Below are 26,174 nucleotides of genomic sequence, written 5' to 3' on the forward strand. Positions count from 1 at the left end.
ACCTTTTAAATAGCAAAAGACTGGAAACAGCTCAGATACTCATCAGTTGGGGAGTATCAGGGTCTGACGTGTGGACGGGAGGGGGACAGTAAAGCTGCAGGCACACAGGTAAATCGCATCCTCACAGGTGGGCACACAGGTAAAGCACATCATCACAGGTAGGCCTAAGGGGTGTGAAGACGGGAGGGTACTGACAGTGTGATGGGCGAGGGTGGCCTGTGCTAGAGAGGGGGTTGGGACAGCTCTGAGGAGAAGCCACTGGACAGACCTGGAGGGATAGGAGGGAACTGTCTACAGGAAGAGGCCGAGGAAGCGCATTCCAGGCAGAAGGAATGGTAGCTGCAAAGGCCTCAGGAAGAGAGCACTTGGCGAGTTCGAGAGGGTGGGGTGGGGGAGTGGCTACACCAGGCAGGAATTTGAGGGGCACCGAGAGGTGTCCGGACTTTATTCTGAGTGGCAGAAAGTCAGTGAAGACTCTAGTTAGGCTTATCATATAGTCTGATTTATATGTTTTAAAGAAATGCAAGTGTAAAAAGTGAGCCATACAAGTGCAAATGAAAGCAAGGGAGATTTCCTTTGAAACCTTGGAGAGAAGGCCTTTACATCCAGGCCTCGAAATCTAGAAAGCAAAAACTACAAACAAGCAGCCCAATAGCAGTATGAGCAAAGGATGCAAACGGTTCATGGGAGAGGAAGTGAGTGAGGCTCCGCCTTACTCAAATAAGAGGTGTGTGATCTCAGCTCACTGCAGCCCATGCCTCCTGGGTTCAAGTGACTCTCGTGCCTCAGCCTCCTGAGCAGCTGGGACTACAGGCATACGCCACCATGCCCAGCTAATTTTTTTGGTATTTTTAGTAGAGATGGGATTTTGCCATGATGGCCAGGCTGGTCCCAAACTCCTGGCTTCAAGTGATTCACCCACCTTGGCCTCCCAAGGTGCTGGGATGACAGGCGTGAGCCACCGCGCCTGGCCTGAGAAATGCAAATTAAAACTATATCAAGCTGCCCTGTTTCATCAATTTGACAAAATTGGCCAAAATCCAAAAGTTTGAGAACACGTTCTCTGTGAGAGTTTGTGGAAACAGACCCTGCCACACATTGCTTGCGGAAGATACATTTGACATTATCTACCAGTGGTTCCACTTCTGAGAATTTGTCCTCTCATGCGTGAGAAAGGACACAAGTACAAGGTCATTCCTGGCAATGCCTTTTAAATAGCAAAAGACTGGAAGCAGCTCAGATATCCACAGTAGGAGAGTTTTAGGATCTGTCTGTTTATGCAGCAGAATAACATGCAGTGTAAGAAGGAATGAGTACCTTGTCTATAGACATATTACTAGTGGAGACAGCAAGCACACAGCAGGGTGCACGGTGCGCTGTTTCTGGTATGGAAAAGGCAGAAATGCAAGAATGTATTTCTCCTGTTGTGTTTGCATAAAGACACTGGAAGGACGCAGGCTGCTTCAGAGTCTGGGAAGAGCTGGAGGATAAGGAAAGTGGGGGCCACTGTGTGGTTGGAGACAGGGTAGGAGAAAGACTCTTCACTGTATAACTTTGTGTATCATGTTTTTGTTTTTGTTTTTGAGACAGAGTCTTGCTCTGTCACCCAGATTGGAGGGCAGTGGTGCAATTTTGGCTTACTGTAACCTCTGCCTCTTGGGTTCAAGTGATTCTCCTGCCTCAGCCTCCTGAGTAGCTGGGATTACAGGCACCTGCCACCATCCCTGGCTAATTTTTGTGTTTTTAGTAGAGATGGGTTTTGCCACTTTGGCCAGGCTGGTTTCGAACTCCTGACCTCATGTGATCTGCCCACCTTGGGCTCCCAAACTGCTGAGATTACAGGTGTGAGCCACTGTGCCTGGCCTGAATATCATTTTTAAGATTTTTAAACTATGTGAATGTATTTTCTATTCAAAATATTACAATTCAAATATTAAATTGAATATTAAAATTCAGAATATTAACATCTGGGCACAGTGGCTCACGCCTGTAATCCCAGCACTTTGGGAGACTGGAGGTAGGCTGCACACCTGTAGTCCCAACTACCTGGGAAGCTGAGGCAGGAGAATTGCCTGAGCCCAGGAGTTTGAGGCTGCCGTGAGCTATGAATGTGCTACTGCACTCCAGTCTGGGTGACAGAGTGAGACCCCCACTCTAAAAAAAAAAAAAAACATTGTGTTTTAATTAAAATATTTCAAGGAGATCTCTCTGGCTGCAGTGTGGAGAGCAGGCTGGCAGTAGGGCAGGAGGCAGGGGCCAGAGAGGACACAGGGTCACCAGTTAGATGGTTCCAGTGGTTCAGGGAGAGCTGGTGGGGCTTGGACTGGGTAGAGGGCAATGGAGGTGGGGAGGAAGGCATGAATTAGAGGTGTTTTGGAAGCAGGACCTATGGGACCTGCTGACATACGGGGTATTGTGGGGGTCAGGGAGAACTTGAAATAAAGGGTCGTTTCCAGTGTCTGACTGGAACAGCTGGCAGGGTGGAGGGGGGCAGGGAGGGGGTCATGGGGCAGGAACCATGATGGCTCATGATGTATGTCAAGTTCCTGGCCTGGTGTTTGGCACACAGTAGACCCACAACAGTGTAACATTGAAGACCACTTTCTTTTCTGTTTCTTTTTCTTTTTTTTGAGACAGGATCTTGATGTGTCTCCCAGGCTGGAGTGCAGTGATACGATCACGGCTCACTGCAGCCTTGACCTCCTAGGCTCAAAAAAATCTTTCCACCTCAGTTTCCTGGATAGCTGGGACTACAGGTATATTGCCACATGCAGGTTTTTCTTTTTTGTTTTTTTTTGTTTTTTGTTTTTTGCTGTTGTTTTGAGACAGAGTCTCAGTCTGTCTCCCAGGGTGGAGTGCAGTGGTACGATCTCGGCTCACTGCAGCCTCCGCCTCCTGAGTTCAAGTGATTCTCCTGCCTCAGCCTCCTGAGTGGCTGGGATTACAGGTGCCTGCCACCATGCCTGGTTAATAATTTGTATTTTTAGTAGAGACGGTGTTTCACCATGTTGACCGGGCTGGTCTCAAACTCCTGACCTCAAGTGATCCACTCGCCTGGGCCTCCCAAAGTGCTGGGATTACAGGCATGAGCCACCATGCGTAGCCCCCAAGGGACAGTTTGAGCCCTGGTCTGCCCAACCCAGTCCCCTACTTGGAATCCTTCAGGGAGAAGGGGGTGTTGGGAAATGTCACAGGCTTCTCTAACAGCTTATTTTGAGCAGATGGCCCCCACCTGATACAGAACTGTCCAACAAACGTGCAGATTCCTTCCAGGTTGTGACACTAGAAAGGGTTGTGTTAACTTCTCAGGGTTCTGGGTTGGCGTCTTCTGACTGATGGATTGCCAGGAGGGTTTTGTTTGGATTTGCTTTGCTCCTGCAGATTTATCTAGCTGGGGGTGTCTCTGGTAGCAGCTACACTGTATACATCTAACAGCAATGTAATAACAATCCTGAAATATACTACAGCCTGTTACGTAGCTGGGAGAGGCTAAAATCTCCCTTCCCAAAAGCATATGGGATTATTTTTGGTGAGGGGACATCACACCCGTGATCTGGGAGGTTTTGTTATTGTGCTGTCTGTGGGCCTGCAGAACCGATGGCCTGGTCTCTCAACCCCATGGGCTTCCCATGCCATAGGACCAAGTCCGCATGCCCTGCCTTGTCCACAGGGGTCTTCTCAAGTGACCTTTGTGGCCTCTTCCACTGGCCCCCAGTTACACAGACTTCGTGGTGGGGTTTTCACTGAAGGGGCTGCTGAGCTGTCCAGCACCCACAGACCTGTTTCCGCCCACACCAGCGTGCCCTTCGGCTCTTGGCAGACCTTGGCAGGTCCCCCTTCAGCCTTTCTGTTGGCTTTTAAGGGCAAGGCCCCTCCACTCTGGCCCAGTGCCTCTGGGGCCAGATCATCACCCTCAGGGGCTGGGAAGCTCTGTACACCCTCCCTCACATGCCTGTGGGGCCCGTGACAGATGCCCAAAGTGACTGCGAAGGTGGTGCAGGAAACTCCCCCTCCAGGAAAGTGTGCCTGCTTTTGGAATTTTCCCTGGGGATTTTCCAGAGATGCAGGACACCTGTTTTCCTTGCCTGGTGATTGAGCCAGGAAGCCTTCACGGAGCAGGCCCTACCTGCCCAGGTGAAGCCTGTGTGGCCTGCAGCCACGGGGGTGAGTGGCCGCCTTGATATGCACAGCCTGCTTTGAAGTCCTGCAGGAGCTCAAAGGAAGTTCCTGGGGTGAGACCAGCCACCGCAGAGGGAAAAGTGTGATTGGAGTGGGGTGGGGGGTCTTAGGGTTGGCAGGGGGAACACCCGCCTCCGTGGCAGCTCCCAGCACCGTGGGCTCCCTGGCAGCATCGTCTGTTCTCTGAGCCTGCGAGGGGCGACACACTGTCACCATTCTTCTTCTCGGATTTTCTGTGGTGACAGAGGTCCTCCGATTTTATTGAGGGCCACGGAGCACAGGGGAGGTAGAAGCTCAGCTTTTAAAAATAATATCCACAGCAACAGCAGTCACCCTGCATTGAGGGAGGCCTGTCATGCGCCAGGCAGGTGCTTAGCCACCCACCTTCCCTTCACGCCAGCCCCTGAGGTGGGGGGGCTTCCTCTTTTCAAAGTGAGGACCAAAAATCAGAGAGATTCAGGAACTGGCAGAAGTAGAAAAGGTTGCCGAGCCCACATTAAAGATGCACGCACACACACACACACTCGTTCGTTTATTCCTTTTTATTTTTTTTCATTCATTCATTCCTTTACTCATACACTCAACAAGCAAACATTGAGTGCCTCTGCTGTACTAAAAACACCATCCTAGGCCCTGGGGATGTGCAGCAGTGAACAGGCAGATGGCAGCCCGTGCCCTGGTGGAGCCGATGCTGCAGTCGTGGGGGGCCAGCAGGCGACAGCATGCACTTGGGAAGGCTAGAGCGTCTGAGACACGCAGCGAGGTGGGGAGCCCAGGGCTGGGTACCTGGCCTCGCAGATCCCATGGCGAGGGAGCTGGGATTGGAGGATGCTGAGCCAGCCAGCCAGGCAGGCATCGGGGCTAAGAGCATCCCAGATGGAGGAGCAGGAGGCCCAAACCTCTGAGGCCACACTGGTGCTGCTGGCCAGGCAGGGCCCACTCACTGCTCTAGGACTTGTGGGTGGGCGTGGTCACGGGCTGGAGGACATCTGTAACCGGCCGCGTCCCTCCAACAGGCCCTTTATTGAAGCCCTTTCATGGGCGGATTGGGTTCCCCGAGGGGAGCCATTCAGAGGCAGCGCCCAGCACAGTGAGGGGTGCAGAGGCCGGCCTTGGGGCCCTGGCCCTATGGCTGGGAGGCATCTGCATGTGAAAGGGGGTGGGCATTTACTGCATCCTGTCTTGGGCCACTAAAGCACATCTGCTGGGCCCAGCCCAGGCCCGGCTCGGCCTTTTTGGAGCCGGCGGAAGGAAGCAGACTTGGCCCAGGGCAGCCTCATAAAGCAATTCCCACCCAGGACCACCCCGATCGATCGCCCTGGTGCTGTGGAGCCAGGCCCGCAGCCCTTCCGTCCAGTAGCACCTCTCAATCCCCTGTGTGTGTGGGCACCTTCGGGATCCTGATAAAACGTAGGTACCTCCCAGTAGGTCTGGAGCAACGAAGGCCAGGGCCAGGGGATCTTTGAAGTCCAGCTGGTCCTGGCACCCCAGGATCCCCTCCTTCATGCCTGGCTTCCCTGGCACCATCCGGCCCTAGGGACACAGGTCCCTGGGAGTAGCAGCAATAGTAACAATAACAACAACAACAACAACAACAATAATAATAATAATGTAGGCTGTGGGCCTGGGCTGGAGCTTCATCTGTGTTGCCTCGTCCAACCCCCACACGCGGTGTGGCACCTGCCAGAGGGGTCTGGCCGGACATTGTTGGGAGAGGGCCATTTGTTTGCATTTGTTTAAGCCAACAGTTGTTTTCCTGATGCAACCTGGACCTTGGACAAGGGGTGTTTGTCGAGAACGTGCTGTCGTCACCTGTGGTCCCGTTTGCTGTCAGAAGGTGAAGCACTTTGTCTTCAGAGATGGGAGCCGGTGCTCTTTCATCCTAGGTTCTGTGATTTCAGCTGTCATTTCAACATTTTAAGTTTCATAAGAAATAGGTGGCCTCCTTATGTAAACATTCTCACCAGCCTGTAAATATACAGAGTGAGAAGTCCAAGTCCTCCATCCTTGACCAAGTCCCAGTGACTTCCCCAGGGTAACACAATACATCCTTGTCCTTTGTATTCCTCAGAAGCACAGAGGATTTTGAGATGCAGCCTTCCCTGACTCTTGTCCGGTTCTGCAGGCACCTGCCCCATCACTCTTGAATGCCACTGCCTCACCATTGCCCAAGGCATGTGTTTGGTTAGTCACAGGTCACTGGAGGCTGGAGACCCCTTGCAGGTCCCCGGGCCAGGGGTTTTGAATTCTTTGTAGCCTCAGAGCACTTATCCAACCAAATGAAATTTTGAGTAGAACTCCAAAATTTTATATATATATATATATATATATATATTTATATATATATTTATATATATTTATTTATATATATTTATATATATATTTTTATATATTTATATATATTTATATATATATTTATATATATTTATATATATATTAATATATATATATAAATATATATATATGAGAACAGTGTTTGAATACTATATTAGTTTTAATCGGGACGGGATCTTAATATATTGCTCAGGCTGGTCTCAAACTCCTGGCCTCAAGGAGTCCTTCTGCCTCAGCCTACCCAGTGGCTGGGCTTATAGGTGTGTGCCACCGTGTCTAGCTCAGAATGGAATATGTTTTCTATGTTCAAATTTATGTTTCTTCTGAGGTCAACTGATGAAAATGATGGAAGTGTTTTTATGAATAACAATGTTGGGCTGGGTGCAGTGGCTCACGCCTGTAATCCCTGCACTTTGGGAGGCCAAAGCGGGCAGATCACATGAGGTCAGGAGTTTGAGACCAGCCTGGCCAACATAGTGAAACCCCGTCTCTACTAAATATACAAAAATCAGCTGGGTGTGGTGGTGTGCGCCTGTAATCCCAGCTACTTGGGAGGCTGAGGTGTGAGAATTGCTTGAACCTGAAAGGCAGAGGTTGGGGTGAGCCAAGATTGTGCCACTGCACCCCAGCCTGGGTGACACAGCAAGACTCTGTCTCAAAAAAAATGTTGAGGTCTGTGGCAGTGAACTGCACAACACAGTTTATATGCTTAGAAGTTTATGTGAGTGCTGGAAGTGAGCTTATTAGGAGGGATGAGTGAATGCTTTCTAGTTTATCCAGACTTCAGACTGTTAGGCAGCTATGAAAGAATGAGTTCGCTCTGTTTGGTGCTGACATTAGTTTATATGACATGAGTGCTGTATATACCAAGTGAAAAAGCTGTAGAATAATGTGTATAAACTTACTGTTTTTTTGTTTTTTGTTTTTTTTTTGAGACAGAGTCTCGCTCTGTCACCCAGGCTGGAGTGCTGTGGTGTGATCTCAGCTCACTGCAACCTTGGCCTCCCGGGTTCAAGTGATTCTCCTGCCTCAGCCTCCTGAGTAGCTGTGACTACAGGCGCCCACCACCATGCCCAGCTAATTTTTGTATTTTTAGTAGAGACAGAGTTTCACTGTGTTGACCAGGCTGGTCTTGAACTCCTGACCTCAGGTGATCCGCCCGCCTCGGCCTCCCAAAGTGCTGGGATTACAGGCATGAGCCACCACACCCAGCCTAAACTTCCATTTTTGTTAAGAGAAAAGAAAGAAAGGAAACACAACCACTCCCATATATCTGGGGTAGAGTCATAATAGAATCACCAACTTGAACTGTATGGAAGGAGACTGAGGAAAATCTGATGGCTGCTTGGAAGCTTTCCCGTGGTTCTGCTGGCAGGAGTAAGGTCTGCTTCTCAGTTTCTGATCTCAGCCTTGGTGGGCAGGGGTCGCCCTGTGAAAATCAGGGGCAGCCAGGGTGGGTCTGGCACAGGATTATTGGTTTACCCTGCAGGTGCTGCCTCTAGTTGGAAGCCCTTGGCCAATTACAAAGTGAGTGTGGCACAAGTTACAAAGCTCATGAATGGAGTCCTGCCCCTACCCCCAGTGCCCCACAATGTACAAGAAGCCATATTGGCAAAGCAGTGCCACACCTGCCCGCTGTGATGTGCAGGGTGATTTCCCAGGCCCCCGGCGACAGTCACGTTGCTGTCCAGCTTGTAGAGGAGGAACCTAAGGTTCACAGAAGTGATAGGACTTATTCAGACACCTTTCGAGGAGGGCTGAGGGCTGCTGCTTCTGCCAGGGCAGGCACCACCTCTTACCTGTTGCAAAGCTTCATCCTGTCACATAAAGTGTCAGGTGTCAGCTCTAGTGTGAGAGCGTGGGTTTCCAATCCCAGCTCTGCCCCATAGTTGCCGTGTGGCCTCAAGGAAGTCCCTTAGCCTTCCGTCACCCCATTATGGCTGCGGCTCAAGGGCCCCAGTTTCCTATGTGTAATTCCTGTACCCAGGCTCCAAGAATTAAGTGAAAAATTTTCTCTTAAACCAATGTTTGGGCTGGGCGAGGCGACTCACGCCTGTAATCTCAGCACTTTGGGAGGCCGAGGCAAGCGGATCACCTGAGGTCAGGAGTTCAAGACCAGCCTGGCCAACATGGTGAAACCTCGTCTCACTAAAAATATTTTTAAAAATTTGGTAGGTGCGGTGGTTTGCACCTGTAATCCCAACTACTCAGGAGGCTGAAGAATCACTTGAACCTGGGAGGCGGAGGTTGCAGTGAGCTGAGATTGCACCACTGCACTCTATCCTGGGCGATACCAGCGAGACTCGGTCTCAAAAAAGCAAAAACAAACAAAAGCCAATGTTTTCCTTTTTTTTTTTTTTTTAAGTTTTTGTTTTCTTTTCCTTTTTACCTTAAACTATCAAGAGATAAAAGCCAACGTTTTACTTATTCCATATCTAGGAGCTAAAGGAGAATTTTGTTGTTGAAGGGTCAAATAATTTTGAAGAGTGGGTTGCTTTGCCCTTTTTTTTTTTTTTTTTTTTGAGACAGGCTCTCACTTTGTCACCTAGGCTGGAGTGCAGTGGTACAATCCTGGCTCACTGCAGCCCTGACCTCCTGGGCCCAAGCGATCCTTTCACCTCAGCCCCCAAATTAGCTGAGACTACAAGTGCACACCACTGCACCTGGCCAATTTTTGTATTTTTAGTACAGACAAGGTTTTGCCATGTTGCCCAGGCCGGTCTTGAATTCCTGAGCTCAACGGATCTGCCCACCTCAGCCTCCCAAAGTGTTGGGATTACAAGTATGAACCACACCGTGCCCGGCCATATGAAGTCTTGTAGTTGTTGAACTCGGTGTACATGCTAAACCAAAGCACACAGTTCTGCTCAAGGAGCTGTATTTTCCACATCTGTTTATATTTTCATGAGGCCAACATAAAAGGATTCTCATCCCAGTTCTGTCCCTAGACGAGCCACTGAACCCCTCCAAACCACAGGTCCCATCTCCAAACAGCAGGTCCCATCTCTAAACCACAGGTCCCATCTCCAAACCACAGGTCCCATCTCTAAACCACAGGTCCCATCTCTAAACCACAGGTCCCATCTCCAAACCGCAGGTCCCATCTGTAAATGGAAACATGAACCCACCTCTCAGACTGTCAAGAGGATTCAACGTGAACATGCTGGTGGGGCTCGGTGGAGGAGGAGCCGGTCACCGGGCGCTGCTGTAGCCACTGCTGGGGCCCAGTTCACCCTGGGCTCCCTGCTGGTGTAAACTTTCCCCTCTTTCTAAAGGTGCCCCTGGGTGATGCACTCTGGGCTCCTCCTGCTGGCCTCCTTCCCAGGGCACCTGGCTTCCTCTCAGAATGTACCTGCCCCAACAATGGGTTTGTCAGAGACGTGGTTGTCATTGTCACCACCACAGCAATTACTGCCATTTATTTAGTATTTGAAATGTGCCAGGTGCTTCTCATGTCTTTTTTTTCTTTTTTGAAATGGAGTCTCACTCTGTCTCCCAGGCTGGAGTGCAGTGGCACCATCGCAGCTCACTGCCACCTCTGCCACCCAGGTTCTAGTGATTCTCCTGCCTCAGCCTCCTGAATAGCTGGGATTACAGGTGTGTTCCACCACACCCAGCTAACTTTTGTATTTTAAATAGAGACGGGGTTTCACTATGTTGTTCGCCATGTTGGCCAGGCTGGTCTCAAACTTCTGACCTCAGGTGACCCACCTGCCTCGGCCTCCCAAAGTGCTGGGAATTACAGGCGTGAGCCAGTGGTCAGGAGTTCGAGACCAGCCTGGCCAACATGGTGAAACCCCATCTCTACTAAAAATACAAAAAATAAGCTGGGCATAGTGGCTGGCACCTGTAATCCCAGCTACTTGGGAGGCTGAGGCAGGAGGATCACTTGAACCTGGGAGGCAGAGGTTGCAGTAGGCCAAGATCGCACCACTGCACTCCAGCCCTGGGGACAGAGTGAGACTCCATCTCAAAAATAAAAAAATAAAAAAATAAAAATAAATGATCTTCATGACAGCCCTGTCCAGTAGCTACTGTTAGTGCCTCATTTTACAGGTGAGGAAACTGAGGTTGCAGAGGGTTAGGTGACAAGCCACAGTCATACAGGGAGGAGGTGTGTCTGCTTCCCGAGCTGAGCTCCCACCTTACTTACAGGGGCCTGGCCCTCAGGGACGTCAGGCTGCTGCTGAGGCTCCTAGGCTGAGGAGTGGAGGAAAGGACCCAGGATCCCCACCCCTCCACCCCCACGTGCCACAAGGCATTTCCTGTCCCTCTGGACCTTAGTATCCCCCGCTGTGAAGTGAGACACTCAGGCTATGTGGTCTCCAAGGTCTCTGGCTGCTGATTCCCATGCACTTGATTCTAAATTGTGTTTATTGATTCCTGGGACATCGATGCTTGTGGGATCGACATGTCCCTGTGATCTGGGCTCCGTGGCACAGGCACTTCAGAGAACACTCTAGATGGGAGTTCTGCCGGCAGGTGAGGAGGCGCAGGTACGGGAAGGTGTGCTGCGTGTTTTATAAGTGCCCTAGCTAGGGGCCGGCCCCAGCTTGACCTCATTGCCGTCCCGCTAAGGTGACTGCCCAGCTGACCCAGACCAGGAGCTCCAGCTAGGGCCCAGCTCCTGCATCACTGTGTCTCTTCTATCCATTCAGACTTTGGACTCTGATGACACAAAGCTGTGTGCAGGTGCTCAACAGCGTCTAGCAGACCTGTTGCCCTGGCCCATCAGCTGGAAGGAGGAGCAAGTGCAGCAGGCTCAGCTGGAGCCAGTGTGAGGCCGTGCCCTGTGCCAGGGGCCCGTGGCATCTCCACTGTGCCCAGCCTTTACCTCATCTCCTTCGTGGCAGCCCTGGAGAGCTGGAAGGCTGGGCACCACCATTACCCTGTTTATGGCTGGGGCTCCAAGACTCCACGAGCCTGGTGCGCGCTCCAGGGTGGGAAGCCAAACCCCACTCCCAGGGGGACAGATGCCGATCTGTTGCTGCTCTTACCTGCAGGTGGTCCCCCAGCCCAAGCTGGTGTGCATCATGGCGCAGGGCACAGGGTGGGCTCATCCCCACATCAGCGTGGGCATCCCCAGGGCGTATGTGAATAACTGTATTTTTCTATTGAAAAAACAACTCTGCTCTGCTTACGGGGCTCCTGCTTGACCTTCTGTTTTGGAAAATTGGATTTTTGGAGGAAATCAGCACTTTGTGGGTTTCAATTCTCCAAACATGCGTGTTCAATCTCCATTGCTTTCCAAAAGGGGAGTGACTGAAGATCTGAAAATTAGACAGTGGCTAGCACTGCCCAGAGGCCCCGTTATTAAAAACATTTCGAGGCCGGGTGCCGATGGCTCACGCCTGTAATCCCAGCACTTTGGGAGGCTGAGACAGGCGGATCACAAGGTCAGGAGTTCAAGACCAGCCTAGCCAACATAGTGAAACCCGTCTCTACTAAAAACACAAAAATTAGCTGTGCATGGTGGTGCGTGCCTGTAGTCCCAGCTACTCGGGAGGTTGAGGCAGGAGAATTGCTTGAACCAGGGAGGCAGAGGTTGTGGTAGGTTGAGATTGTGCCACTGCACTCCAGCCTGGGCAACAGAGCGAGACTCTGTCTCAAAACAAAACAAAAACATTTCGAGCCAGTGGCGCTGCTGAGGGCCTGGGGCTGGTGCTGCGCCTGCATCTCCTTTCACTACAACCCCCAGGGAAGGGGGTGGTCAATGTCCTTTCCTCTCTCTGAGGAAACTGAGGCATTAAGCTTGTATTTCTCTGCACTGGTTCCCATTTCAGTAGTAATAGGGACCCTCCAGCACACCAGGTGATGTCTGCGACGTGGCCCCAGGAGGCAGGAGCAGGATGGGAGTTAGGAGGCTGAAGCCTGATGTGAGGGAGCGCTGCCCCCCCAACCCCACTCCCCGGGAACCAACCCTCTACCCCTTTGCCCTGCTGCCTCCACACCCCTTTCCTCTGGCTGTGAATTTCTCCATTACCACGTGGGCCCGTCAGATCTGGAACTTGGGTCAGTTAGGTGCTTCTCCCAGTAAAGCACCTACTGTGCTGGGTACTGGGTACTGACTGTGCAGGTAGATTTTGGGCAGGATTCTAGAGAGCATCTGGCAAAGTTGCTGCAGGAAAGGGTCAGTCACTGCCTGCCAGTCTCGGCCCCTGTGAACCCACGAGTTGACATTTCTCAAATTCCAGCCTCACTTTGTGGGCCAGGCACCCCTTCTGACCTATGAGCTGCCAAACTGAGCCTTTTGATGACACTGCCCCCAAGGGTTCCCTGCAGCCCTGTGTCCTCCTGAGCACCTGGTGGCCCCTTTCTGGCCTCCGAGACCCTGGCCTGGGTGCTCACTGCCCCTCATCCCTACATAGGAGATGCTGGGGTGACTCCTCTGTTGGTAAACCAAGGCTCTGGTCTCTGAGGATGGGGCTAGTCCTGTGCCAGGGTGCCCCCAGGTGCTGATCTTGGCTCCACTGTGGTTGGTCACCAGGCATGGCGGGGGTGCTGAGCAGACAGAGCCCTGCCCTCCCAAGCCCTGGGCTTGCAGAGGAGGCAGGTGGAGGGAGGTGGTGATGGCAGGACCAGAGCAGCACCAAGGGCTGTGTGGGCACAGCTGGGAGGATGGGATCTGGCTGGGTGCATGGCTGTGGGGCCTCCAGGAGGAAGAGGCGTATGAACCCTGCTTTGCAGGATGATCAGGGTCAGGCCCCAGGGGAGCATGAAGGCAAAGACTCAGGGTGCTGTGAGGGCCTCTGGGTCGCACAAAGGTGACCAGTACCAGGGCTGGAGGGCAGGGGGCCCAGCTGGGACGGGCTGACGCTGCCCTTTTCCTGTGGCCCCCTGCCGCCTGCCCAGCCTCCCCCCGAGGGAGCCTGTGCTCCCTCCAGCCTCAGGACCCTCGGCGGTCCCCAGAGGGCCGGCTATTGAGCTGTCCCAAGGTCACTCAGGATGTCCAATAATTGTCCTAACAGTTTACCTGCTGTGGAACAGTAATGAGAGGGTTTTCATTATTTGCGGGTGAGCGCTCCTGGCAGATGCCGACAGCCAGCAGATGTGGAGAGTCCGAGGTGATTTGTAAGGGCCGGTTCATCTGATGCACGGTAATTGCACCGGGCGACGTTGTCACTCAGAGGCTCATCCTGGCCTGCTGAGATGAGGTAAAGGTCAGTTCAAAGATCCAGTTCGGGCCAGGCGTGGCGGCTCAGGCCAGGCGCCGTGGCTCACGCCTGTAATTCCAGCACTTTGGGAGGCCGAGGCAGGGGGATCACCGGAGATTGGGAGTTCAAGACCAGCCTGGGCAAAATGGTGAGACCCCCATCTCTACTAAAAATACAAAAATTAGCCGGGCATGGTGGTGGGCACCTGTAATCCCAGCTACTCAGGAGACTGAGGCAGGAGAATCGCTTGAACCCAGGAGGTGGAGGTTGCAGTGAGCCGAGATCGTGCCATTGCACTCCAGCCTGGGTGACGGAGTGAGACTCTGTCTCAAAAAAAAAAAAAAAAAAAGATCCAATTTGGCTACAGGAAGTGGGAGCAAATCCCCACTCCCATGGGACTCCTGGGGAGGAGGCAGCGTGCTGAGGTGAGGGCCATGGTCTCAGAGGGGCTGTCTGGCAGCCAGGACCCTGCAGAAGGCCCCTTTCCCCAAGGTTCTTGGGTGGTGGGGTGAGGAACAGCCCATCCCAGAGCTGGGCTTGTCCCTCTTTGCAGGGGCTCTTTGTGCAGCTCTTTGCAAGCCTTGCTGGGGTCCTGGAGCCGTGCCTGACTAGGGCTTTCCTGATATTTTGGAATTCTTGTACTTCATGCCTCCCAAGGCTTAGTCTGTGATATCTGGTGGCAGGCCCCACTGGGGGATGACAAGGATTTGCTTCCTCAGCTGTCCTAGTCAGCCTGGGCTGCCATAACAAGTGGCATTGACGGGGGACTTCAACAGCAGACGTTTATTTTTTCACAGTTCTGAAGGCTGGAAGGCTGATACCAGGGGGTCGGCATGGCCACTTTCTGGTGAGGCCCCTTTTCTGGGCTTGTAAGCAGGTGCCGGCTTGCTGTGTGCTCACATGGCCTCTTTGTGCATTCAGGAGGGTGCTCTCTGGTGTCTCTTCTTCCTAGGACACTGATCCTATCATGTGGGAGTCCCACCCTTATGCCTTCATTTCACCTGGATTACTCCACAAAGGCCCCATCTCCAGATGCAGTCACATTGGGGATTAGGACTCCCTGTCTGGGCTCATAGGCCTTGCTGCTTACAAGCTGTGTGACCTTGGTCAAGTCTCTGTCTCCTAGGGCCTCCATCTTCTCCTTTCTAGAGTGGAGATAATGGTTCTTGCCTCATAGGCTCATTTACCCAGTGGGTACGACTTACTGAGGGCCACCTGACAGCCAGGTACCTGGCCCTTGGGGATGCGCATAAGAGACAGCAAATACCTTGGGCATGAGGACAAAATCAGATCATGGATCCTGAGTGACACCACCGTCCTTACCCAGCTGCAAGGCTCAGTATAATGTTGTATTAATATTTTACTCTTTAAAGAATAGTGCATACTTTCCTTATTTTCAGTAATTTAAAATAAGGAAGAGGCAACCTGGGGCTGATCCCTGGTGGTCAGAATGGGTCTCTGGTGACAGCTCAAAGGGGGGTGTGGTCTGGGGCACAGAAGGACAGAACCCAATGGGAGGGGACTTACCCCAGCATTTCACATCAGATTTTTCAGGGACAGATTTCATTTCTAAAACTAGTACTTGATATTATAAGAGCATATAGGTTGAATGAACTTATATTGGTATTTCAAAGGAGGCCAGTGGCTTAAGAGTCCCAAAGTGAGTTCTGTGACTTACTCATGTTTCATCCACATATGAAGTTGTGTTTGGAATAACAGATGTGAGGCACTGTCATCTCACTGTCACATCGATTGCTCACTGTTCTGAGAAGGTCACATCATCATTCATTAGCAATAATTAGTCCCTGGGGACCCCCTGCACTTCTTCACTCAACTGCTCCATTAACTTGGGTGCAAATCACACGTTCCAGGTGCCAGTCAATGGAGATCTATCCATAATGTACAAGGTGATGCTATTAGTTACAATATATTAACTGCCTAATTTAAAAATAAAAAAGCTATCTTTATGAAGGGCAATTAACCACTAAATGTAATTGATAATTCATAAACCTCTGATTAGGAAAGACAAATAATAAGAAAGGAATGAATCACCCGTCCTATTGAAGAAGACTTTGCCAGCCTCTCGTCTGCATTCACTATGTGGTCAGCAGATCTACAGATTTCTTCCTAAATTGCACCTGTCAGCTCCAGGGCTGGGGATCTGGAGGCTCATTTAAGTGCAGAAACATGTGTTTTCACCAGTGAAGCCTGTCTGTTTCTTTTGGGGGTTATAAGGAGGCTGCAGGCTCAGGACACCCGCAGGGAAGTAGTGGGTGAAGTCATTTAGACTTCTCCATCAGTTAGTCATTCAGCAAATGTTTATGGGGGATTGTGGAGTGCTAAGCCCTGTGGGAAGCCCTGGGGATGCCATGGAGACCTGAACAGATTCATCCCTGAACTCCTGGAGCTCGTAGGCCAGTGAGAAAGACAACAAATGCATAAATCAGATGATTGGAGACACTGGTTAGTGTTACAAACAAAAACTGACAGAGACAGGGTGAAGGCAATGTCACAATGGATGGTGGGAGGAAGGGACATTGGCCTGAGTCCTGCCACCTTTTCGCAGTAGCTGTCACTACCACTGAGGGCTGTATTTGGGGCCCTCCCCCACTAGTGGGGAATCGTGCCTGGCTTATCTGCCTTTTTTTTTTTTTTTTTTGCGACAGAGTCTCACTGTGTGGCCCAAGCTGGAGGGCAGTGGCGCGATCTTGGCTCACTGCGACCTCTGCCTCCTGGGTTCAAGAGATTCTTCTGCCTCAGCCTCCCAAGTAGCTAGGACTACAGGTGCCCGTCACCACAACTGGCTAATTTTTTTTGGTATTTTTAGTAGAGACAGGATTTCTCCATGTTGACCAGGCTGATCTCGAACTCCTGCCCTCAAGTGATCCACCAACCTTGACCTCCCAAAGTGCTGGGATTATAGGCCTGAGCCACCATGCTCTGCCTTATCTGCCCTCTCAGTGGTCCTCCACTCCAGCCTCATTTTCTGGCTCCACCTTCCACATACCCCACGCTGCTTGAGTTCTTTCTATCCGAGAGGGTGGGGCCAGTGCACACGTGCCTGTGCGCAAGGTGGGTGGCCCTTCCCACCACCTGGCCTGCCCTTTTCTGCCATCTCCTTGTCTGTCCCTCAGGTCTCCAGTTGGGCCTGAATCCCCAGTCTTTTAAGACCCCACACTGAGCTGTGTCCTTTCCCCACTATGTGAGAGAGCTCCAGGAGAGCTGATTTCCTGTTCCTGACTCAACTGTGCGTAGATATCAGCTCCATCTCCAAAGTCTCAGGCTCAAGAGTGGGACAGAAAGCCCTTGACATTTCTGGGATTCAGTACCTCACCCATAACATGGATAAATTACATTCATACCGGGTTCAGTTTGAGTTGAGTTTTTAGTTGGGTCTCACTTGCTCAGATGGAAGTTGATTTCAAGCCGTAGTTCTAGTAACTGGGTTGAATCTGCGTGTATTCATTTCATTGGGCCACATCTGTAAACAAAACTTGAAAACATGCTTCCTCTCTATGTGTATTTTCTATAAATTTTAAATTATGCATTTAACACTATTGCTTAGGTTATAAAAAATATACAACTTGAAAGAATAGATGAAGAGCCAAGATGTCTGCATCTTTGGAGATCAGTGGAATGTGTGTGTTTCGGGACCTGTCTGAGAACAGTGTCAGATGTAATTAGCATGGCTGATTAATTTTACTAGGGTTTCTTAAAAGTGCCTCCCGGCCCTTGGGCTTGCAGCTTGATGTCTTTTCCACAAGTCCACACTGCAGCTCAGTGCAGATGTCAAATATGACCGCTGCCTTGTTGGGGCCAGTTTGTCCAGGAAGGGCTCTTGTGATCTTGGCGAGGGAGCCAGGTCCTGCCTGTCACCCTCCCCCCAGGTCTGAGTGACCCACCCCGCCTGCCTCTGTAGGTTCCTCTAGCATGCTCGGGTCCCTTCCTGGTGGGCGCCAGGTCCTCCAGCCTCCTGTCCCTGCACAGAAGCACCACACCCTGTGGCCCTCTCTCTTGCTTCCCCAGGGAGGCCTCCCCGACCTTCCTACCCCACCTTGTCACCGTCTGTCTGCTCACCCTGTTTATATTCCACGTAGCGTCTCTCTCTTCTCAGTCACAAATTGCCCTTCCTTTGCGGGGTCTCTTGTTTGGTGCCCTCCTCCTACCCCATCCTGGATGGTGGCCTGGAGATCAGGGACCTTTTCCATGCTCACGACTACAGCTCTGTGCACCAGGCCAGTGCCAGGCACGTAGTAGGCGCTCAGTGACAGTTTGCAGAAGGGTGGATGTTACTTCATTTGGTGCGTTCTGAGAACTTGCCCAGGTGCAGCCTGGATTCGCGGGTCTCCTGTGAATTCAGGAGGGAAGAAGCTCGGTGCCGCCGGCCAGTGGCAGCATCCTGAAGTTCATGAGACCTCCAGGCTGGGTTTGGGCAGGGTCTAGGTCCTGTCTGTCCGTCCCGGAATAGTTGGTGTCCCTGATGACTTTGGCAAACCTTTCTCCATTGACAGTGATGAAGACAAACCTGTCTCGGGCCATCTGCCTTTGTACTTTCTGGGAAGTGTGGATCCAGAGTTAGTAAGGCATGGACGTGTGCAGCTCACCTGCAAGTGGAAATGCTAAGTGTGGTGGAAAGGGACAGAGAAATAGCTGTGGACGTTCAGAGGTGGCCCCTAGCCAGGGTGAGCAGGATTGTGGAGAGGAGGTATTGCATGGATCTCGGGCTGGGTAGAAGTGGCCAGGCAGGTGGGCCAGGCACGGTGGCTCACACCTGTAATCCCAGCACTTTGGGAGACCTGAGGTCAGGAGTTCGAGACCAGCCTTGCTAACGTAGTGAAACCCCCGTCTGTACTAAAAATACAAAAAATTAGCCAGGTATGATGGCAGGCGCCTGTAATCCCAGCTGCTCTGGAGGCTGAGGCAGGAGAATCGTTTGAATCTGGGAGGCGGAAGTTGCAGTGAGCTGAGATCATGCCACTGCACTCCAGCCTCGGCGACAAGAGCGAGACTCTGTCTCAAAAATAAAGAAATAAGAAAAATAAGTGGCACAGGTAGAGAGGCGGGGGGACAGAGCTGCATCCCAGGCAGGGGGAGAGGCAATGAAAAGCAGGGGTCAGGTGGGGAACCTCGGGGAGCCTCAGGTGTATGAAGTTCAGTGAGGATGGAAAAGAGTTGTCGGGGCGTGGTATGGGGGTCCTCTGAGAAGGGATCTGCTTCAGCTCAGAAATCCCAGCCTAAACACATCCTGGGTCAGCCAGGGCCCCCTCAGGGGCTCACAGTGGCCTGGTCTGCTCTGGGCTTTGCTGGATGCCCTTCGAGAATCACCGCGCAACCTCCTTCAGAGGCCCAACACTGCACGTGCTGACTTCCCAGGCCTGTGTCTCCCCTGCCGCAGACTGAAGCGTTCCCGGCTGAAGGTGAGGTTCTGTACCAACGAGTCGCAGAAGTCCCGGGCAGAGCTGGTGGGGCAGCTTCGGAGGCTGGGATTTGACATCTCTGAGGAGGAGGTGACCGCCCCGGCACCAGCTGCCTGCCAGATCCTGAAGGAGCGAGGCCTGCGACCATACCTGCTCATCCATGACGGTAGGCCTGTCGGGCACCAGGACCTTACAGGGGTGAAAGCTCCCCTTTCCCAGGGTGGGGGCTGTGCAGAGGGCCTCTTTCACTGGGGCAAACCACTGACTGAGCTAGGCCACCAACACTCATGGATGGGGGGTAAAAACCTCATGGGGCTTCCTGCTGGGGGCTGGGGGCAGGTTAGGACCCAGCCCTGTCCATTCCTTGGCCTCACACCAGAGGGTCCTTAGAGCAGGTTCTGGATGGCTCCTGGGAGGAAAATCCTAGGCTTTCTTTCCTGATCTAGGATGGACCAAGGGACCAGGGAATTGTCAAGGTGGCAGAGTTCTAGCTCCTATTGAGAAAGAGACAGAGAGAGAGACAGAGAGAGAAAGAGAGAGAGAGAGAAAATGAGAACGAGAATAGATGAATATAAATGAGAAGCTACATTGAGGTCCATCGCTTCTAACGTCTGGCACCATAGCCTTCAACTATGTGAAAACCAGCCCTGCTCTTTGGAACAGTTTGCAAATGGCTGTAGGCACAAGGTTTGCATCCTGATTTTAGTCTGAATGCAAGAACAGAGAGCCCCTTTGACCCTCAGTGGGGAGGTTTTCTTGGAATGAAGCAGAAGGAACAATATTACTGGTGCCTCCTGAATATTTAAAAAGAAGAGACATTAGCAATTCCAGACACTTCTCCATTGGTCCACTGCACCTTCTTCCTTCCTCTGCGCTTGATGTTTTTAGTTTTACAAACCTCTAGGCAGAGGCAAGCGTGGCTTTCCTTTCCAGGGCAGGGTGGGGCTCTCAGAAGTGGCGGGTGCTCCCTGAAAGCCCAGATGTCGACTTCATAGCCCTGGTGCCAGTTAAGGGTGACATGCCTGGCCTTTAGAAATCATGTTTCTCAAAATTCTTTCTCTGTAATCTGGGATCCCTGCTAGTATCTTTGGAACATGGTCTTCAAAGAAAGAAGATTTAAGAAAAATTATCTTGCCCCATCCTCCAGAAAAGGGTTGCTGGACCTGGGAGTGGAGCTGGAAGAAGCCAGCAGAAGAGGGAAGTGGGCATCCGCTTGGAGGGTGGCCTTGGCCAGTGAATCAGACAAGCAGACGGCAAATCTGGGAGGCTGGAGGGAGGACGAATGCTCTTCCTCAGCTCTAATCCTGCCTCCGTGTTTTCAATAACTAGACCCTTGTTTTCAGACTTGGAATTTTTTTTTTTTTCAATCATTGGTGGATTTTCTATCTTACATTTTATGAAAATTTTCAAGCATCCAACAAAGTTCAAATAATTTTTACTTGGAATAGTTCTGATTTTTTTTTTGGAGACAGAGTCTTGCTCTGTCACCCAGGCTGGAGTACAGCAGCGGTGTGATCTTGGCTTCCTGTAACCTCCGCTTCCCGGGTTCAAGCGATTCTTCTGCCTCAGCCCCCCACGTAGCTGGGGTTACAGGTGCGTGCCACCACACCTGCTAATTTTTGTATTTTTAGTAGAAATGGGGTTTCACCATGTTGGCCAGGCTGGTCTTAAACTCATGACCTCAGGTGATCCACCCACCTTGGCCTCCCAAAGTGCTGGGATTACGGGTGTGAGCCACCGCCTCCGGTCTTGCTTGGCATAGTTTTATACCCTTCACCTAGATTGTAAATGACATTTTTTGATATTTTCTTCACTTTATATCCATCCATCCCTCCATCTATCTATCCGTGTTATTATTTAGATGCATTTCAGAGTAAAATGCAGACACGGGTATACTCCCCTAAACACTTCAGCATATCATTAGAGTTTGGTATTTGTTTACAGTTTTTCCTGTTGATGTAAAATTTACATGTAATGAAATGTACACACCTCAAGTGTACTTATGCTGAGTTTTGAAAAATGTATGCACCTGTGGAGCCCAACCCCATGAAGAGCTAGACCATCACCATCACTGACAGCTACCTCGCACCTTGCCCAGGTGGTCTCCACCCCTTGTCCCCTTAGAGGCAACCACTGTTTGGATTTTTTCCATTACAAATAAGTTTTCCTATTCTAGAATTTTATGTAAATAGAATCATACAGTATATAATTGTGCTGGGGCCTCCAGTGCTACCCCCAGGCTGAATGATTCATTAGCAGGACTCACAGAACTTAGAAAAGGTGTTACACTCACAGTTAGACTTATTACCGTGAAAGAATAAAGATTAAATTCAGCAAAGAGAGGAGACACATGGGGCAAAGTCTAGGAGAAGACAGGCGTGAACTTCCAGTTGTCCCTTTGAAGTGGAGTCCTACTGGGCACACTCGATTCTCCCAGCAACGATGCGTGGATTCTCCCAGCCACGATGCGTGACAACACGTGGGAAGCATCGGCCACCAGGGAAGCTCACTGGAGCCTCAGTGTCCAGGGTTTCTGTGTAGACATTAGCACCTGTGTCACTGACCTTAGTGACTCAGTCTCCAGCCCCGCAGAGTCCAAACTGATACAGCTGGGCCAGGGCCTCAGGGATACAGAAACAGGTGTTCACTGTAAGCCAAGCTGTTAGCATAAGTGATCTGGTCAGACTGAGAGAGCAGGGCCCAAGGCCTTGAGCATACAAAACCCCTCTTATCAGGTAGAACATCGCAGTGGCTCAGAGGTTATCTCCCAGGAGCCAGTCCTGAAGACAGGCCTTTTTTGGAATGTACAGGGTTTGAGCAACCTAGTCTTGCTGAGTTAACCCTTTCCGTCACAGTAGTCTTTTGTGTAAGGCTTCTTTTACCCAACATAATGTTTTTGAGACTCATCCATATTGTTGCGTGTATCAGCAGTGTTGTTCATTTTTATTGCAGAATAGTATTCCATTGAGTGAACAGACCACAGTTTATCCATTCACATGTTGTTAATACCTGGATTGTTACCAGTTTTAGTCTATTATGAGCAAATCTGCTATGAACATTCTTACACAGTTCTTTTGGGTAAATACCTAGCAGCAAAATAACTGGGTCATAGGGTACATGTATGTTCATCTTTATAAAATTCTGCCAGACCTTTTTTTCAGAGGGATTGTACTATTTTACACGTCCTCCATCTGCTGCAGCTGTTCAGTATCCTCACCAGACCTTGGTGTTATCAGTCTTTTTAATTCTCACCATTCTGGTGGGTATGAAATCGTATCTCATTGTGTATTTCAGTTTCTTTCTTTCTTTCTTTTTTTTTTTGAGACAGAGTCTCGCTCTGTTGCCCAGGCTGGAATACAGTGGCGCAATCTCAGCCCACTGCAACCTCTGCCTGTCGGGTTCAAGTGATTCTCCTGCCTCAGCCTCCTGAGTAGCTGAGATTACAGGCGCCCGCCACCATGCTGGGCTAATTTTTGTATTTTTAGTAGAGAGGGGGTTTTGATCATGTTGGCCAGGCTGGTCTCGAACTCCTGACCTCAGGCGATCCGCCTGCCTTGGCCTCCCAAAGTGCTGGGATTACAGGCATGAGCCACCGCGCCTGGCCTCAGTTTCTTTTCAATTTAGAAAGGTCAACATCTAATCCTAAGAGAGATGACAGCATGTTTCTTCTAGGATCTGAAGACACAAATCCAATGATTTGATGTATCCTTGCGAATTTTCCTATTTTAATTTAAAATGGGGGAAGACAAAGAAGGAGAAGGAGGAAGAGAGTTTCCTAAGGGAGCTGGTGAACTGGACCTGTGGGGATGGAATTCTGCTTTTTCTTTAGGACATATGTGTGGGGTTGCCTGAAATGTGCCAACAGTTCTTACAGTTTGGGACCAGTAGTGCCAACCCTCCAAGGCTTGTGCAGCCCCATTTCCTCCTACTGCAGGCTCTCAGTGTCTTCTGAGCAGGTTTCCCTTCTTAGTTGCAAAGCTGTGGGTTTCCTGCCTGCAATAGTGACCTCAGGGAGCTCCTGGGGCTGATGTGGTTTTGGGATGGAGGGTCCTGGGTGTGCCCACCTTTCTCCTCATGAGCCCTCTGTGAGAAGCCAAATTCCTTCCCTCCTTTGTTAAATAGGAATAACACCCTTCTGTGTCCACCTCCCATGGCAGCTGTGAGGATCAGAAAGAAATGCATCTGAGAAAGGGGGAGGACATGTAAAAGGTGTCCCTGGTAGGAGATGGGGAGGTAGGCCATGTCCTCCTAGGGCTTCGTCACACTCTCTCTCTCTCTCTCCAGGAGTCCGCTCAGAATTTGATCAGATCGACACATCCAGCCCAAACTGTGTGGTAATTGCAGACGCAGGAGAAAGCTTTTCCTACCAAAACGTGAATAACGCCTTTCAGGTGCTCATGGAGCTGGAAAATCCTGTGCTCATATCACTGGGAAAAGGGTAAGTTGGCTCCAGGGAGAGTCATTTCTTGGTGCTTTAGATGATGCTGTGCCAGTCTCTGACTTGCGAAATCAGGCAGAGAAGGATGCAGAAGGGGAGATGGGAGGAGCACCGGTGACCTTCTTTTCCCTCCCTTTTTCATGCTTTCTCTCTTCATTTCTTTATTCCTCTCCTTTAATCATTTCTTTAGGAAATAGGAACACTGTCTTCAGGAGCTGGTTGATCAAGCTTCCATGTGGAGTCTAGACTAGAAGAGGGCGTCATTGCAGAGGGAGACCCTCTGGAGATCTCAGAGGCCAAGTGTTGATTGTCCCAAGTTTAGAGCAAAGAAGGAGAAGGTACATTTGCATAGGATGTAGCAGGGTGTTGGAGAATGCTCTCAAGGGTTGTCTAATTAGTAAAACATAGGCTTGAGGGCCTACCCAGTCTGGGCACCGACAGTCTCTGGCCACAGATCACTGTCTCTGTAAAGCTGTGATTTTGTGATCAGTGTTTTGTCTGAGCCTCTAGCACATACCTTGCAATCTCTTTCTTAAACAAAACAGTGTTGGTTATTTTTAACATTTTTCTTACACTGAGATAGCACGTGTTCATTGAAGAAAAATTAGACAATACAGATGAGCAAAAGAAGAAACCAGAAAGTATTTTTAGTCCCACTGCACGAGGAAAACACCTGTCCCTATTTTGGTGTATGTCCTTGCAAGTGGCTTCCTGTGCGAATAGACTATTATGGATGGAGATGTTCACAGCATTGATGTCACACTTGACCTTGTTTTGTCACCTGTTTTTTATTGTTCACCAAACAATATTTGTGACTGACTTAGCATGCAGCAAATGGATATGTCTTGGGGCATGGTTATCTATTGTGTGGCTATCTTGTATATATATATATTTTTTAAGACTGAGTCTCGCTCTGTCACCCAGGCTGGAGTGCAGTGGCGTGATCTCGGCTCGCTGCAACCTCTGCCTCCCGGGTTCAAGCAATTCTCCTGCCCCAGCCTCCTGAGTAGCTGGGACTACAGGCACGTGCCACCACACCCAGCTAATTTTTGTATTTTTAGTAGAGGCAGGGTTTCACCATGTTGGCCAGGATGGTCTTGATCTCCTGACCTTGTGATCCACCCACCTCGGCCTCCCAAAGTGCTGGGATTACAGGCATGAGCCACTGCACCCAGCCTCTTGTAATTTTTTTCTTTTTTTTTTTTCTGCTTATAAGTTTATTCAATGCAAAATAACCCTCGCCAGTTCTACTGAGGTGGCTGACCATGTCCACGACCAAATACACCTGTAAACTGAAATTCGGTTGCTGACCCATTCCCAGCCTCAGCTTTCTCATTGGCAATGGGGGAACAGCACTCCATCTGTGGGTGTCTCTTTCTCTCTGTGGGTGTCTGTGTGTGGATGTCTCTCTCTGTCTGTGGGTGTCTGTCTGTGGGTGTCTCTCCCTATCTGTGGGTATCTTTCCCCACCTGTGGGTATCTCTCTCTGTCTGTGGGTGTCTCTCCCATCTGTGGGTGTCTGTCTCTGTCTGTGGGTGTCCGTCTCTGTGAGTGTCTCTGTCTGTGGGTGTCTGTCTGTGGGTGTCTCTCCTCGTCTGTCGGTGTCTCTGTCTGTGGGTGTCTCTGTGAGTGTCTCTGTCTGTGGGTGTCTGTCTGTGGGTGTCTCCTCGTCTGTCGGTGTCTCTGTCTGTGGGTGTCTCTGTGGGTGTCTCTCTGTGAGTGTCTCTGTCTGTGGGTGTCTGTCTGTGGGTGTCTCTCCTTGTCTGTGGGTGTCTCTGTCTGTGGGTGTCTCTCTGTGAGTGTCTCTGTGAGTGTCTCTGTCTGTGGGTGTCTGTCCTCGTCTGTGGGTGTCTCTCTCTCTCTGTGGGTGTCTCTTCCTGTCTATGGGTGTCTTTCTCTGTCCGTGGGTGTCTCTGTCTGTAGGTGTCTCTTCCTGTCTGTGGGTATCTCTGTCTGTGGGTGTCTCTGTCTGTGGGTGTCTCTCTCTGTGGGTGTCTCTCTCTGTGTCTCTCCTCGTCTGTGGGTGTCTCTTTCTGTCTGTAGGTATCTCTCCCTGTCTGTAGTTGTCTCTCTGCATCTGTGGGTGTCTCTTCCTGTCTGTGGGTGTCTCTCCCCATCTGTGGGTGTCTCTCTGTCTGTGGGTGTCTCTGCCTCTCTGTGAGTGTCTCTGTTGGCTTCCCCTCTTGTGGGTCTTACAGGTCGGTCACGCTCCAGACCTTTAGGCCGCACCCTGCCAGTCTCTGGATGGCTGTGGCATGGGGTAGCAGACACGCTCTCCAGGGGCAGATGGTGGTAATCGCAGAGATTCTAGATCCCCGTGTGGGTGAGGTACCAGTAGAAATGTCTCCAGGCAAACTTCCTTCCCGCAGCCTCAGGACCTGAGAGACTGCCTGGCCTTCATGACGTGAAGGTTGGGCACATTCTCATCTGCCAGCTCCGGGTCTTAGGCAGGTGGACATTCTTCTTGGCTACCATCATGACTCTCTCCTTAAAAAGGAGTTCATAAATAGCAATCTGGTTCTTCTTAGGCATCAACATCTCTGCGGCTGTAGGGTCCAGGTCCGGGACTGGAAAGCGCGATTTTTTTCTAACTGATCCCTGCTGACGGCATCTAGATTGTTCCTGGTTTTTTTTACCATACTAGGGCTTTGAT

At 50.8% G+C, this 26,174-nt stretch overlaps 1 protein-coding gene and 1 pseudogene across 5 annotated transcripts in view; both read left to right on the plus strand.

Moving 5' to 3' along the window:
• LHPP (phospholysine phosphohistidine inorganic pyrophosphate phosphatase) overlaps positions 1-26,174 on the plus strand; it is a 154,724-nt gene that overhangs the window by 3,098 nt on the left and 125,452 nt on the right. For all 5 annotated transcript variants that reach the window (XR_008504873.2, XM_054503287.2, XM_054503285.2 and 2 more), the window contains exons 2-3: positions 19,063-19,250; positions 23,369-23,522. Coding sequence is in view for 4 of the 5 variants with exons in the window: in XM_054503287.2 (XP_054359262.1) it covers positions 19,063-19,250; positions 23,369-23,522 (342 nt within the window). In the remaining variant the exon portion in view is untranslated. The remainder of the gene's footprint in view (positions 1-19,062; positions 19,251-23,368; positions 23,523-26,174) is intronic.
• LOC134740198 (uncharacterized) lies at positions 24,864-26,027 on the plus strand (annotated as a pseudogene).

Source organism: Pongo pygmaeus, chromosome 8 (genome assembly GCF_028885625.2).
Source record: "Pongo pygmaeus isolate AG05252 chromosome 8, NHGRI_mPonPyg2-v2.0_pri, whole genome shotgun sequence".
Lineage (NCBI taxonomy): Eukaryota > Metazoa > Chordata > Mammalia > Primates > Hominidae > Pongo > Pongo pygmaeus.